At 37.6% G+C, this 15,269-nt stretch overlaps 1 protein-coding gene across 1 annotated transcript; it reads right to left on the bottom strand.

Moving 5' to 3' along the window:
* Window positions 1–175: 175 nt before the first annotated feature.
* LOC116492657 (cytochrome P450 2J2-like) lies at window positions 176–7,979 on the bottom strand. Its single transcript, XM_032193515.1, has 9 exons — window positions 7,809–7,979; window positions 6,607–6,769; window positions 5,947–6,096; window positions 4,293–4,453; window positions 3,865–4,038; window positions 3,494–3,635; window positions 2,670–2,857; window positions 1,678–1,819; window positions 176–354 (listed from the first exon to the last, which is right to left on the bottom strand). Exons 1-9 carry the CDS (start codon window positions 7,977–7,979, stop codon window positions 176–178), a joined length of 1,470 nt encoding a protein of 489 aa, XP_032049406.1.
* Window positions 7,980–15,269: the final 7,290 nt, after the last annotated feature.

Below are 15,269 nucleotides of genomic sequence, written 5' to 3'. Positions count from 1 at the left end.
TTATTTTAATTTCAAAAAGCTCAACTGTATGAAATCAGACCCCCTAAATAAAAATACTTCTATGTTAACTTGCTATACTGCATTACCTAAATTTGAATACAAATGAGATACTTGTTCTTTAATAACTGCAGTTACTGACTGGTCAAAGTCCCTCAGCTTTGTAAGATGTTGCAGACTAACGTGGAATAGCCCGCAGTTTATATGGATGTGGCTGCAGTATTGCACCCAAAATATACTCCATGTTGATTTCCTTTACTCCCTCAGGGAGCTGGAATGTGAATGCCCGAAGCAGGTTGGTAAAGAAGATGAACAGTTCAACTCGTGCCATCTGTTCCCCCAAACATACACGGTGTCCTGCAGGAAAAGGGGAAAAGAAGTTAGCTGTGTAAAGCTAAGTTGTGAAAAAGAACTTAAAACAGTATTCAACTGAGTTCCATAAATCATGTAAGCTAATTATTTTCTGAAGACATTTCCTGTTTCCTTTTGTCCTGTAAGGACAGAACATGCTTTTAAGGTGTCGGGACATTTATTTACCTGAGAAACTGTTTTTCTAATTATGTAAAGTATCTTTTTTCCTGGAACATGAATGAGATTCTGCCTTTTTACATTTGCTTCATGTTCTGTGTGTTGTGTTCTGTGACAACCACAAAGAACTTGGCTAAGGAGCCAGGTTTTGTAAAGCTTCATTACTTCAGAGTCTTTAGATGTTAAGTAGGGAGCACTGGAACATTGTAGCATGCAATTCTGGAGATAAGAAGGATGTAAATGGTCTTTCTCCAAAATAAATTAAAAAGGCTATATTGGGTCCTTAGAGCCTAGTACCTTTTTTCTAATCTTGTCCAGGAGCAGATATTAAAGGGATGGGAGTGAAATATAGGCATATGCAGAATGATGTATAGGATCAGTGATTCATTTTGACGTACTGTTTTTATAGTATATTTCAGAATTTTATCCAAAGTACATTTCATATATGTAATATCTATATATTCACACTTTTTAGAATATGTTATATTTAAATACTCAGATTATATAAATCGATAACCACCAAAGCAAGTTAAAGAATTTCCTATGCCTAGGTTGAAATGGTAACATAAACTAGTTATCTTCATTCATGTAAACTGGTGGCAAGTTTTTTGATTGACTATATAATGTTCTGTTAGATGCTTGGTTTTGCTGATTTTCTGGAGGTACAAGAGAACCTGTAACTAGATTATTACTGCAGGATTTGGGAGACTGAGATTTGATTTCCTGATTTATCACAGATTTTTCTCTGTGTGCTTTGTGAAATCATATTACTTTTGTCTTTGAGTTCCCATTTGTAAGGTGAGAATAAAACCTCAGAATGAGGTTTTATAACAGCCTTGAGGATGTTAAGAAGATAAAATATGTTAGGGGCTAAGAAACTGAGATAACCTGATAGTAGGGACCATACATATACCAAGAAGATAGCGTTATTACTCCTAGCCATACTTATCCTCTGTTTTAATGCATACAAAAATCAATACAATACAATTCAATACAGTATTTCTGGCTTTTACAGTAAAACACCTGACTTCAAATATTCATACCAAATATGTTTTTATCAAAATGCTTTTAAAATGTTAGAATTTAGAAACAGTGTTTTTTTAGTTGTGCTGCAAGATGATGAACAGGAATGCTGAAATGTCAGGGCATTACCTGCTGAGAAAGGTAAGAATGCCTCTTTGTTCACAAAGTTGCCATCCAAGTCAAGGAAATGATTTGGGTTGAACTTCCAAGGGGTTTCCCAGTGCTCAGCGTCATACACAACAGAGTGCAGATTTGGCAACAAAAGTGTGCCCTGCAAGAAGAAGCAGAGATTATGTTTTCTATGTGACTGACTCTTTTATGTCTCTTTCCTTTTGTCTAGTAGATAATAGCGCCATCCTGTGTCTGCGGCACCGTGTCTGGATTCAGCTTGGTCTTCTCCTGTGTACATCCAGGCATAAAAAACCCTTGTATCTTCTCTTTGTTGTGAAGTATTACGTGTCTGGCTCTGTCTACATGTTATCTCATCCTAGGGCTACTGAAGTGTCTTCCTGTCTGAGCTAGATTGCAGCTTGAATCTTTTTAAATGTCTGCCAGAGTAATCATAGTAGCTTTCCGCTTTTGTACTCTACTTATCTTTCAATTCCATCACATCAAATTCATGCTGAATGTGTTTGGGACATTCCTAACATGTCAGTGTGACTGTTAGATCTGTCACTATAATGAGCCATCATCATCTTAAGTGTGTGGTTTTTGGGATGTGTTGTTTATTTGTTTTTTTATTGGCAGGGATAATTATGGCTCCAAGCTGCCCCATAATTGTGAAAGTTAGCTGGCATGTGATTCATTAAACACCATTTAAAAATCATTCCTTAAAACACTTGCTCTGCTTTGAGGCCCAGACATCATCTGTATTTGGCTATCAGGAAGAAGGATTTGAATTTTCCTGATGTATGTTTACTACCTGTCCTGTTAGCTTTTTTCCCAAGCTGTTTCTTTTGTAACTGCTAATGAAAACTTAGCCCTGAGCACTTAGCTTTGTTTCATACCTGTGACGTGCTACAATATGCTCTCTATGGCAAATCAGGAATTGTTGGAGCTAAGGTGATAGAAGTACTAAACATGCATAATCCAAAGCTTTTAAAAAAAAAAGTATTCTATACCTTTTTAATGTGAAAACCCATCAAAGTTGTATTCCTCATGCATTGTCGAGGGACCCCAACAGAGGTAATGTTGCTGTACCGCAAAGTCTCATGAATCACAGCATTTGTATAGGGCAATTTTTTACGGTCTTCATAACTGATGAGATGGGAGGGATCCAGAGCAGCCTCTATCTCTCTATGAACCCTTTCTGCAAAGAAATGGAAATATTTAAATTTATTTTTCCCCTTTGTTTTCAGTTTTGTATAAGTGTGGTCTAGGACTGGGGAAAAAGAAATTGTGTTGTTCTGAAATGCCTTGGCACATAGCTCAACTGCTTTGTTGGTTTCAGTTGATCAAAGAAATGCATGTTCCCAAAATGCAGGATGGTCTCAGATTTAAGACACACCCCACTTGCTTATGAGGGTAATATCATTCTGTATTTAAAAAAGAAAAAAAAAATGAAGTGATGGGTTTTATTTCTATAATGCTTATGAATACTTACCAGGTAGCTTTGAAAAGTTTTAACCTCATTGAAGGTTAGGAAAAATCTTGATTGCATACAAAATCATGTCATTAGCTAGCTATTCTGTATTTATCTCATTAGAAGAGGTTGGGAGGGGTTTCTATTAATTTATTCTAGTCTTGCTTAGTGAGCTGGTGAGGAGAACACACTTCTGTTTCATTTGTTAAACTTTCTAGACCTCAATTGTTGACATATTACCATTTGAATTCATTGGTAACATTTATTTGCTGTGTTGCAAGGGATTGAGCTCATACTTAGATTGCAATGACGTTCACTATGATGTAATGTTGAGTGCAGTTCTCTGATAAGGCTTTTACTCACCTTGTATTTCTGGGTATTTCACCATATAGAGCAGTGCCCAGAGAAGAGTGGTACTTGTTGTTTCTGTCCCTCCCAGCAAAAGATCAACCACGGTCTGAACCATGTTGTCTTTATTAAACGTAGAGGTGGGGTCATCTTTGGTCTGTAGAATATATTCACAAGAAGACTGTGAAGTGGAGATTTTCAGACTTACCTCTGGTCATGTAGCAATTGGTTTTAATGGATGAAAATGTTGAGCAGCCCATCAAAGCAAAAAAATTCCGTGCCAAACGGAGTGTGCATGTAAGAATTCTATAGTAATTACTTAAGAGCCAGTATTTGCAGTAGGCACCAAGGCCAAGTAAAGGCTTGTGTGGTAAACAGATACTTACTTTTTCTATTTGAGCTAGGTAGAAGTCAATGAGATCCTGTGGATCGCCTGCTTTCTCCCTCTCGTGAGCATGGACCTCATTCATAACTAAATTGTGCATGAAGTCATTGAATGCAAACACTTCCTGATGCGGTCCTGGGAAATGGTGCATAAGCCATGGAAAAGCATCGTACATCTGTGAATTTAAAGCAAAAGGAAGAAATGTGAGCTCTTTTAAACTGAGAACCCAATTCCAATTTACTGATTACTGTGCAAAGTCACTGCAACACTCATTTCAGTTAGGGGAGGCAATACACAAGTCGGAAAGTGGGAAATAATGGAATGGAAATGTTTGAAAGTAATAATCACTGACTTGACTTCCTTTTTTTCTTTTAATAGTGAAGTACAAATGCACTTTAAGGCACAAGAGCAAGAAAATTAGATTCTTACCCTGCCCCAGATAGTAGCTTGAAAGTAGATCACAAAATAAATAGCTTTGATAAGCTTGCTGAAAGATTCATCCTCACTGGAGAAACGATGTCCGAAAACAACAGCACAGATTATATTTGCAATAGCATGGACAATGAAAGTGCGGGGGTCAAAAGGCTTGCCTGTGAATATAGGAGGTACTTCTGAATATTTCTGAACAGACTGTAGTGAGAAATAATACAGGAAGAAGGCAGCTTTTTTTTTTTTAATAGTAAAGGTAATAACAGTTCAAGTTGTAGATCATAAGATCGACAAATTTCATACAATTGAACTCTAATACAAATTAACTGGATGGATTGTATTTGCAGGGAGTCTTAATTTTCAATCTGCTTTTAATTTTTATAAAAACACTAATTATTGGCTTTGAGAAGGCAAACATTAGGTTTCCTTTCTCCTGCCTCTGACTTGTGATCCAGGTTGCCTGAAAGCATGAGCAAATCTGGAGACAGATAAGTAAGTCTGGAAAAAAAGAAAGCAACAAAAAACAGGAAAAAAAAGGTAAAGTCTGAATTTCGTAGTCATGTTAAAATGACTTGTGTGTTTTGTGTTCAAGTGCATCATAACACTCAGCTATATATATATATATATATGACTATTATTTTTTTATTCCCACAGATTGGAAAGGCAAAAGTTGCATAATGCTTACTTTACAGGATGGAACACAGCCCCCATTAAAAAGGGTTAAAGTAAACAGAGGCAAAAGAAAAAGAGGCTAAACCTGGAAAAAAAATCAAATGAAATACACATTTAAATGGTGAGGACAACCTTTGAATTATACTAAGGAAAACGGTGGATTATGCATTTCTAACTTCAGTCCAACATTTGTAGTACTTGGAAAAAGTAAATGCAATTATTGGGTTTGGTATGGGGAAGAATTGCATGGAAGGTAAAGATTTGGGCTGTACCGGGGACTCAGACTAGATGGTTTACTCGTTTCTTACATATCCAAGGATCTTTAAAATGTTGCTCTCAGAAGATGGATGGGCCATTTTGCTATATCTAGGGCAAAGTGAGCTGGTAAGGGACCTTAGGAAACTTCTCTGGTTTCATATCAGTATAGAATATGGTGTGGGTGAAGGATTTGGCTTATCAAGATATTTATATTTAGTTGCTTTATTTTGGCATCTTGCTAAAATTCTACTGGTTTCTATTTCATCCAAACCCTAAAAAGGAGTTTTGTTGGACAACTGAACGATACATTCCTTGTGTTGGGCTTCTTTCTTTGCCAAATCCTGAAGGCTTGCTGCCCTAGAATGACTTGTAGCAGGTCACAATTTGTGTTCTTTATGGAAGAAAACAGGGTTTTTCTATGGGGTTTTGATAGGGTTTTTTTGAATGTAAAAATTGTTACCAGCTGTCCTTGAGACTGTGTTGATAATAAACATTTTACTAGCCCTACTTTAAAAAACAATTTCATATTGCCAGCTGTGCAGACAAAACATTTTTTTTTTTTTTTTTGCTAAGAATGCAATTAAGAAGCTGGTAAAGTCCCACTAATAGGAAAAATAATACTTATGTTACTTTAAAAAAAAAAAAAAAAGTGTGAAACTTTTATTCCCCTATCTTAATATATTTCAGAAAATGCTCTAGGTCTTATTTTTTCTAGTGAATTTACCTTTTGTGTTTGCAAAGATGTCCAGAAGGTGATGGGCCTCTGTTTGAATTTGACGCTCCAAATTGTTCTTACCAAGTCCAAGGCTTCTTATAACTGTCATGCCAAAGCGTCTCTGTTGCTTCCAGGTGTGCCCACTTGTCAGAAAAATACCTGAAGAACACAGAAATCTTTATTTCATTGTTGGGGAGGGAAATCCTTTCACTGCAGGAGGCAAAATTGGATTTAGATTAGGTTATATTTCACTAACAAAAAAGATATCATGATTTCAGATTCTGACTTGTTTTCTTCCTTAGGTGCTTATGACCCCCAGCTATATAGCTGCTTGTAACTGTGGTCCTGGAAACTGAGTGGTAATGGGTTTTGGTAAAGGCAGAACAGCTTCCTCTACCAGTGTCTTCTCTGTGAACATTGTTCTGTTTTAGAACTGATACAATTGAAGGGCAACTCCTCTCAGGAAGTATTTCTTTTAATGTACTGGAAAAAGCCAGTAGCATGGTCTATAAGAGGATATATTTTTTTCTCCTTAATATACTAGCTCTGTGTGGAGCCTTTATGCTACATAAGCCCAGTTATGTGTTTGTATAACAGTAGGTTGTGTTTCATAGGAAAGCATCTTTCTTCTTTGTCTTGTTCATATTTCAGCACGGTAACATCTCCTACCTTTCTCGCCCATCATGTCCCTGTAGAATGGGGTGAGAGGTCTTCCAGAAGTCTCCTCTGAATGGGTGATTATGCCCTCTTTCACTGCTTTGTACCCATTCAGGATAACAACAGGTGTCTGTCCCATCCACACTGTGTAGATATTCCCATAGATGCTGGTTAACTGAAGAGTTAATAACAGTACATTAGTACACGTGAAATAGGGAATACATACACTTAATTATTCATTTTAAGAGTTTCCTGTTGCCATAGCTAAACTCATTTGCCATCAAATTAGGTCAAGGGTATCAGAAAAATTTAGCCTTCTGTTGTAATGTGCTTTGGGAACAGACAATAATCAGACTTTACAGAATAGACACTAAGGGCATCTCTCAAAAGAGCACCTCTGAAAATGTCACAAAGAAAACAGGTCTCTGTCAGCTCAGAATCAAAAGAACAAGGGAATACCTGAAAAATCACCCAAATTTTCTGTTAATTTTCTTTAATGACCTAAATTGTCAGATTTTTTTTTTGCTTCTAGCTTCTGGAGAAAGCAAGGCAATATTTTTGTATTCTTTCCTGTAGCTTTCCCATGATTATTCATATTCGCCTCTATTGTCCCTCCTCAGATTATACTCATATTTTTCCTTAAAACAGTTTGAAACAAATTCCTTAGTAGTAGTTTTATTTGGCTTATAAAAGACTCATGTCACAAGCAGAACAGCAATCATTTTTTTCCTGTTCCATTTTAGTAATAATCTGTGCATTGCTGACTTTTGGTGGACAAACAAGGGGTCAATTCACAGTATATGTTTGGTCTTCTAATGGCCACTCACGGCCTGGATGTGTTCCAGTGATATTGGTGTCAGGCAAAGGAAATTCTACTCGAGATGGTTTACAAGATGAGGGATATCAATATGAAAATAGAAAACAAAACTGACAATGGAATATCATGGTATTGCATTTAGTCTTTGTGATAATGTTATACGTGTTTTTTACTGTATCCAAAAGAGAGAGAGAAAATAAGTGATAAAGCATTGTGATATATTTTACTAAGGAACATTTTTTATTAATGCAGGTTTTTTTGATTCTTTGATATTAGTTGATACTTTAGATTGAAGATTAAAAAAAAAAAGCCTGAAGTTTAGACTCTTCCTATGCAATGTACGATCTAAGTTAGAATAGACTCAGATGGATTTTCAACCACAGATACAAATAAATACCTTGGTGAGAGTTTCTCTGCGAAGTTTGAAGTCCAGCAGCCACAAGTTTCCAATGACAGGGAGAGGAACTGGTCCTGGAGGAAGCTGGCTACGCATCCATTGCAGCTTTAGGAACTGCAAAATCAGGAGAGATGCTACCAGAGCTATAAAAATCTCAACAATTCCCAACATCTTACGAAAATTTTTGCTTCTTGCTGTTTTTGTGTATGACTTTGAAAATATGAAATTGTGGAGATGAATGAGTTTGCCTCTACTGAAGTCTGCCTCTTTCTAGAGAAAATACACCATCTCTCTCTCTCTTATTCTCCCTCCTTCTCTCTCGACCTGCGGTTTTCCCAAGCTGAAGTCCTTAGAAAACTTTGAAATATGTGATCCCTTGCAGTTAGCCAAGCCACACCTACTCTGTTTTATGATCTGTAGTTGTGATCTGTCTCTTTCTTAGCATTTTGTTTCCTTCCTATTGTTGATATTGGTTCTAAATGGTAATTGTCAGTTATTCAAGGATATCAGGTGTCTTGCATCATGGTAACACCTCCTGTAGCTAAACGCTGAAATAACAGGGATGCATTACTTCTTACCTTTCTGAAACACTGCAACTATGTGTTTTCTTTTACAGAAGCAGAAATGTGTACTTAATACTTGTCTGTTAGGATACAGTCTCTGAGGAGAACAAGAATTGAATTCAGGCAGCATAAGCCTAAACAAAGTGTCCTAATACACATATTACACTTCAGACATCTACTTTCCCCTTTTATCATATTCAAGATTAAGTTATGACATTATGCTGAACATAATGGAGACAATATTGTGCTGTCAAGTGGATATTATGGTGCTTTCTGAACAGTTTTTTTACGCCAAGGATGCAAATTTCCTGATGGAAATTTTGGATGGGAAAAATGCAGAGGTCCTGCTATATTTGTGAAAAATAAAAATAAACTGAAGAAAGAGGCTTAACTGTTATTAATTTGTTGATCCAGTAAGCTTTCCAGGAGGGGTTTGTGTGTAGCAAATTTTAACTTGAAAAGAGTCTTATATTTGTTATACACTGACTTTCTTTGATGTAATCCATGGACAGAAGGTTGCTTTGAGAGTTTTTGGAATCTCCACGACTGCAAAGTTAACAAATGGCCTAATTTTGGTATTTTTGGACAAGATGGTGGAGTGAGGTCTCCTTTCTGGTGATTTTTTTCTTTGACTCATTTAGAACAGTATTTCAGACCTCATCCCCCATCTTGTCTCATGGGCCTATGTATGAAATTTTACTTCATATAGTTCTTTTTTTTTATTATTATTATTTTAATTAGCTGATACACTACATTGGATTGTTCAAGACTTGAATAAGAACACAACTAGTATTATTATATACCTTCAAGTAAGTATAGGAGATTAAATTAATCCATACGAATTGCTTGCTTTAAAAATTTACTGTATTTCTATGTCTTGATAAATTTTGTTATCTACAGTTTCCAGCCCAAAACTTTCCATCAAAATCCAAGTTACAAATTAGACATGAAGTATAACGTAAACATGATAAAATTGGCTAAATGACTTACTGTTTGTGTGTGTCAAAACTTTACTTCATTGTATGCTTTTATCCCATTTTCATCCAGCTGGACCTGTATAGTTAAAAGGAAAGAAGTACTATTTTATTTCTCATTGTTTGTGCACTTACCATTTGCAAAATCTGTGACAGTGAAAGGCCACTGAGAGCTGTTGACGGATGCATGCCATCAACAAAGGTATGACTTAACTCACATCAAAATTACCAGAACTAAGCCAAGTTGAGCCTTAAAATTACCTATTAATAATGGCAATTAAATGCCAGTGTGCTTCTACATTGATAGATTTAAAAACACAAAATATTCTACTTGTCCCTCCAGTCCATGCTTTTCTCCTTTTTCTTTTTTCTTCTTTCTTTTAAATCTGTTGAATGGTCGGGTTTGGTCAGCACGTCATTTATTACCAATTTATGCTCAGTAACCCTGTTGCTTTCTAGCTTCATGTTTTGTGGAACCCATAGGTGGCAGTACTGTAGAGCAATCGGAAACATAATGTGTGGTTACAAAAATGCTTTAAGATACGTCTATATTGCAACTGCTTGACACCCACCATGTTGAATGAGTGTGGCTTGGAAGCCCCCATCTGTTCGCCTTTTGAAGCAGTCACCGACAATTTCTAAAGGCTGAATCTCCATGTTGTATCATGGTGTGGTGTCTGTCATGATGTTGAAGCCTCCACTTACTATGATGTTTTTTTTGCCCTTGCAGCCCTTCTGATCAGGGTTGTAGTACGTGTTGCCAGCTTGCTTCAGGCCTGTGGGAGGTCAGTGCTGGCTCTGATAGTAGACCTTTCCTCTGTAGCTCTGGCATTGTACCCTGTTTGGATTAAGTTATTGACTTGTAAACCCGTGCTCTCATTACCATGATGAGTTAACTTGACATAAAGCCTTCTCTGATGTACAGGGCTCCTCCATTACCAGCATGCTCAACTTGATGACCTTAGAGGGATTTTCCAACATAGATGACACCATGATTTTATGGTCCAGTCTCTTTGCGTACATTGCATTGCAGTGTTGTGGTGTATCCCATGTGAGCAGTCTTGCTACTTTTGCTGTGACCCCATCCTTCTGTCTGTTTTCTCCCTGAGACCTTTCTGCAGGGTAAATCTGGGTTCCCCTGAGTAAGGCTGGGCCTAACAAGAGACTTAGGCTGGGTCTGGCAATTTGGACAATGTGGGCAGTGTGTTTTCCTAGTGCTCGGTGAGAGCGGTGGGTGTCAAATGAAGCGTGGTGAGGCGAAGTTTTTCCAGAAAAGCTTAGGCAACACTTCACAAGGAAGGAAAAAAATCAAACTGTTTTAGAGGGATTCAATGTTCCTTATTTTAATATTTTTTTTCAGTATTTGTGACCAGCTCCTCTTCACATAAATCTTACTCCCTCTTGTCTGACAAGTACTATTGCAAGAGCTCACCAGTAAAGATGACAGATGTTCAGTCTGTTTATTTTGAATAGGTGAGGAAATCTGCTTTTGTAATGAAGGCTTCAAACCATAGGAGTGGGAAGCAAATGCAATGCCTGCAGGGGACAGGGAAAGAAACAGCATAATCATCAGAAAGGTGAGAGCTGAATAAACGTTGAGTGTGGTGTGCTGGAGGTGGAAAGGGCTGTGCCCAGGGTGTTTGTTGCCTGCTGTGCTGTAAATACCAGGGTTTGGGTTTTTTCATTGCAGGTTGCAAAGACAGATTCAGTACGTGTATTAGAAAACACTGAGTCGTTCTATGCTGTGCATGTGTTGCTTAGCATGGTAGCATATACTTGCTGCCTGGCTTGGTGTCAAGCTAAACAGAACAGACAATCGCTAAGCTCCCTTGCAGGTTTTTTTTTTTCAGTGGAAATAATTTGGATTTCTCAACTCAGCTGTTCCTTCTCTCCTGCAGCTCTGTCTTTCAAGAGCTTCATAACAAGAGCTGTTAATTGGTTGGTGGATTCAGAATTTCTCTGTGGGAAAAGAATTACAGACATGGTATGTTCAAGCAAGCACCAATGGAGAGTTGTTTAGAGCACAGACCTAGTGTGAAAATAGGACTGGAAAAAGCAAGCCAAGAAAATTGCTGTTCTGTTTTTCTGTTCTACTCAGGAAGAGAGAACTTTGCTTACAACATCCTAAACAGTCTACAGCAGGAGGCAAAATTCTGTCTTAGTGGGGCCTGAAAACCAATGAGCTTTAAGGTTGTGTAGGCAACATACTGGAATGGGACTTGGGAGATTCAAATGCTGCTCCTAGATCTGTTCGTAGCTTGTCTATGACTGAGGAACTTGCTTAATCTCTCTAGGCCTAGTCAGACTTGCTCCTTTTTTAAAAGAGCTTTAAGATTAAACTAATGAAAGGTAAGATGCAGTTGGGAGTTACGGCTGTTTCTCTTGTTACTATGCCTTCCCTGCCCCATGCAGTTGTTGCAATTGCTGCATGCTCCTGTGGCCTGAAACCTTCATTGCAAAGGAAAATTTTTGATCAGACTTACCTGTAAAGATGACAGAGATGTTGAGCTTTGCAATAGTATTTGCCAGATAAGCATGAGCATGGCTTCTTGCATGGAGAGGTGCTGCTCGCGTATAATAGAGATACTGGAATAAGGAAAACTGAGTGTGCATCAGGTCAGTTACTTCTTCCTGATGCTTTAGTGAGAACAGGGTAATTACTGTTCTGCAGATAGTCTTATTTTTGGAATTTCCTAATGTTTGAATATTTGTAGCCTCAACATTGTTTGACAGTTTTTCAGAGCAGTATCTAGTACCCTAATGTTGCACTTGGAATGCCAAAAGTCATGGACAGAACAGAAAATTTCAGATAAGACAAGCTGAAATGGGTATTAAAATTCTGTTTCTTCCTGAAAAGGAAATAGTAACTTTGAGTTCTACAATGATAGCTTAGAAATGTTCAGCTGTTTAACTTCTGAGAATAGAAAGTAATAATGCTTATGCCATTCTCATGCAGGAAGTAATGCAGGCTGAAATATTGAAGTTTCTGATTGCTCAGGATTGAGAAAGGTATAATCCATTTTTAACAGCATGGCAGTGCCCCATAGCTGAACAGCAGCTGACACAGGTCTATCGTGGCAGGACAAAATTCAGAGAAGCTATTAATTGTATGGATTCTTTTTGATATAGGGGAGCTCATCAAGGAGCGACTGAAAGGAAAAGATGAATGCTGTGGTTTTTGTTTTTGTTTACTTTGTGTTTCATGTGGTTTTTCTGCCACCTTTCTCTTGTCTGTTACTGGGCGTAATATATGGTAAGCTGCAGAAGTTCTGAAAAAGCTGGAGAGTAGAAACCTACTAAATGAAAAGCCCCAATGTGGGACAAAAAATAATGAAAATTTGCAATTGTTTGGAACAACTATCTTGCAAATATCCTATTTCAAACATCATGAAAATCAAGCAAATTCAAAATCTTAGTGATCATTTTTTCCTTTTATGACCACTCGTGTTGCAGCCTGTTCTTACTGGATAACCTTTGTGCAGATATCTTTTACCATACACAGAGGCTGCCAGAAGAATATACACAGTTTAGAAAGTATAAAGCAATTATCTATTGCCCAATATAGTAGCTAGCTTTGGTTACCATGCTACTTGGCTAAGCACTAATGCTTACTGCTGCTCTTGAGACACTGCATGAGCCTCTGCTCACCAGTCAGCCACCAGATGGGGAAATGTCAGCCCCTGACGCTCCTTGGATCTAGCTGATTTTCAGTGTTGCTTATTTGCTATCTTCCAATTCTCTGTTTTTTAGGTTTTACTCTTTTTCTCATCAACCCTCCAGCTACTAGCTATTACAGTCTCAACAATTACAATCTATATCTGTTGTTATTTACTTTGCAGAGCTTTAGTTTATGTACTTTCTTGGACCTAATTTTCTCAGCAAAATTGAAGCTTAAAACCCCCTGGTAATGTGGCTATCAGGTTAGGTTTTCCAATCAAGGATCTTGTAATACTGAATACTTTCATAAATAACTTTTTGATAGATGGAAGTGTGTGCTTATATGACACAAAAACAAGCACTGTGAACTGGACAGATAACGTAAAAAAATTCACCTTAAGGTTCGAGATAACGTAACTGTACGCTGTGGATTATTTCTCATTAGATATGGTAGAGGGAGTAAGCAAAAGTACACATAAGGATCTAGGTTTTATAGCAGATCACAAACTTAAACATGAGTGAATATGTCAAACTCGTTGAAAAATGCAAGCAGATGTTCCTGGATGGGTTAAGAATTGCTATGTTCTCTAGTCCAGTTGCTATCAATAAGGTCTCAGGAGAAAATCTGTGCCCAGCGTGAAAGATCAAAATTAATTGTCTCAATGTATTTGTTGGAATTCATTAAAGTTCTGGCCATCATTTTACTGTTAATAAAAACTAATAAAGAAAAGCAGAAGCAATCATAAAAGGTGAGCCTGAAGGTCCATCCAGCCCACTATCTTGGCTGTAATCATAGTCAATCACTGAGGCCTGAAGTAAGAAGAAAACATGGCAGGCATGTGCCTTTAATTATTTCTCTGATAATTTCCTACCCTTCAGGGACTTCCTGAGCTACTGGTCATGACTCTGTGAGACAGTGGTGGCAGCATCCAGCCTATTTTCTGCAGTTTTCCAGCTTTTGGTCACTGGACTGTGTATGCGTGCAGCTGAGACCTTACAGTGTTCCATGCCAAGTTGAGAAGTGTTTGTGACCCACCAGTGTTTTGCTATTGCAATTTGACAAACCTCGATCAGGTGGGTGATGGTATTTACTGATGAAGTTTACAGGATGGCAGCTTGGTTGTGCCAGTAGTTCCTATACTGGTAAGAACTTCATCAGAGATGCTGCACTGCAGTATGAATCTGTGGCTTCCTTGCAGATACAGACCTCAGGCAGGACAAAGCTGCGCCTCGTTCCTTTAGCACAACTAATGCAGACCAATCACTGGTAGGTCGTCTAGGTAGTATATCCATCTATCATTGCAGACTGCTATGGTGATCATGTCTGCTGTCTTGGTAACAGCCTTGCAGTTGGACTTCTAGAAGACCATGGTTCAAAGTTTTAAAGACAGTAAGTATGGTGACCAAGTAGGAGTATCTGGCTATGCAGGTAGGGTTAATGTTTCCTGGAATGCTAAGTTATTTTAGATTCTTTGTTTTTCTTACAGGTGCAATGCTTTCATTTAGTGACTAATTCAAGCCCAGCTAGAAAAAGTAGAAATTTAAAAAACAGAAATGGTATTTCTCCTTGGTTTCTCTGAATGTAAAATTAATAAAGGGATGATGAAATTTCTGTTATAACAAACTAAAGTATTTCCAAGTTGAACTGGGAGAAAGTGTGCTGATAAAAGTGCCTTGTGGGTTTTTATTTATTTATTTATTTACCTTGTATGAGTAACATGTTTGCCATTCAAAGTAGCTGCTTTTGTTCCTCACTTCAGTTAGTCGGAGATTCATCCCCTATCTTTCATAGGGGATAGAATTTATTACCACAGGCTTGAGTAGCAGGGATATAGAGAGCATGAGGAAATTTGCAGTGTTCAAGCTCAGAGAATCTGAGCTGTGTACTTGGCTGCTGAGGGAACTACTGTTTTACATATGTAAATTTGGTGTTTGTGGGGACAATTGACCAGCTCAGCTTTGTGTGTAAACAGCCACCTTCAGCTGTTCCTTTAACAAGAGTATCTTCTGGCTTCTCATATGGGTCAGGCATCTGCAGGTTTAGGACTCTGGGCATTTGATAAAACCAGGTTTTACTACAGACATTATAACTTAAAAAAAAAAATAAAAAATGCAGAGAACATGTAGTGAAAAGAGCTCTGGGGGTAAAGGAAAACACGACACTTAAAAAACAAATTTCTCTCTTGAATTATCTGAAGGAAAAATAGTTGTTCTTTAATTGAAGCTATGATTCTTATTTTCATAGCATGTTGGAAGGCAAAAACTAC

This window comes from Aythya fuligula, chromosome 9 (genome assembly GCF_009819795.1).
Source record: "Aythya fuligula isolate bAytFul2 chromosome 9, bAytFul2.pri, whole genome shotgun sequence".
NCBI lineage: Eukaryota > Metazoa > Chordata > Aves > Anseriformes > Anatidae > Aythya > Aythya fuligula.
This window is presented reverse-complemented; position numbering and strand designations above follow the sequence as displayed.

What these genes read in the sequence shown, in the direction of transcription:
- LOC116492657 (XM_032193515.1), bottom strand. Translation starts at nt 7,979, where the DNA reads ATGTTGGGAATTGTTGAGATTTTTATAGCTCTGGTAGCATCTCTCCTG. An exon ending in CATCTTTGCAAACACAAAAG is followed by an intron (nt 4,454 to 5,946) that starts GTAAATTCACTA and finishes CTATATTCACAG; the next exon opens with GCAAGCCTTTTGACCCCCGC. An exon ending in GAAATACCCAGAAATACAAG is followed by an intron (nt 2,858 to 3,493) that starts GTGAGTAAAAGC and finishes ATTTCTTTGCAG; the next exon opens with AAAGGGTTCATAGAGAGATA.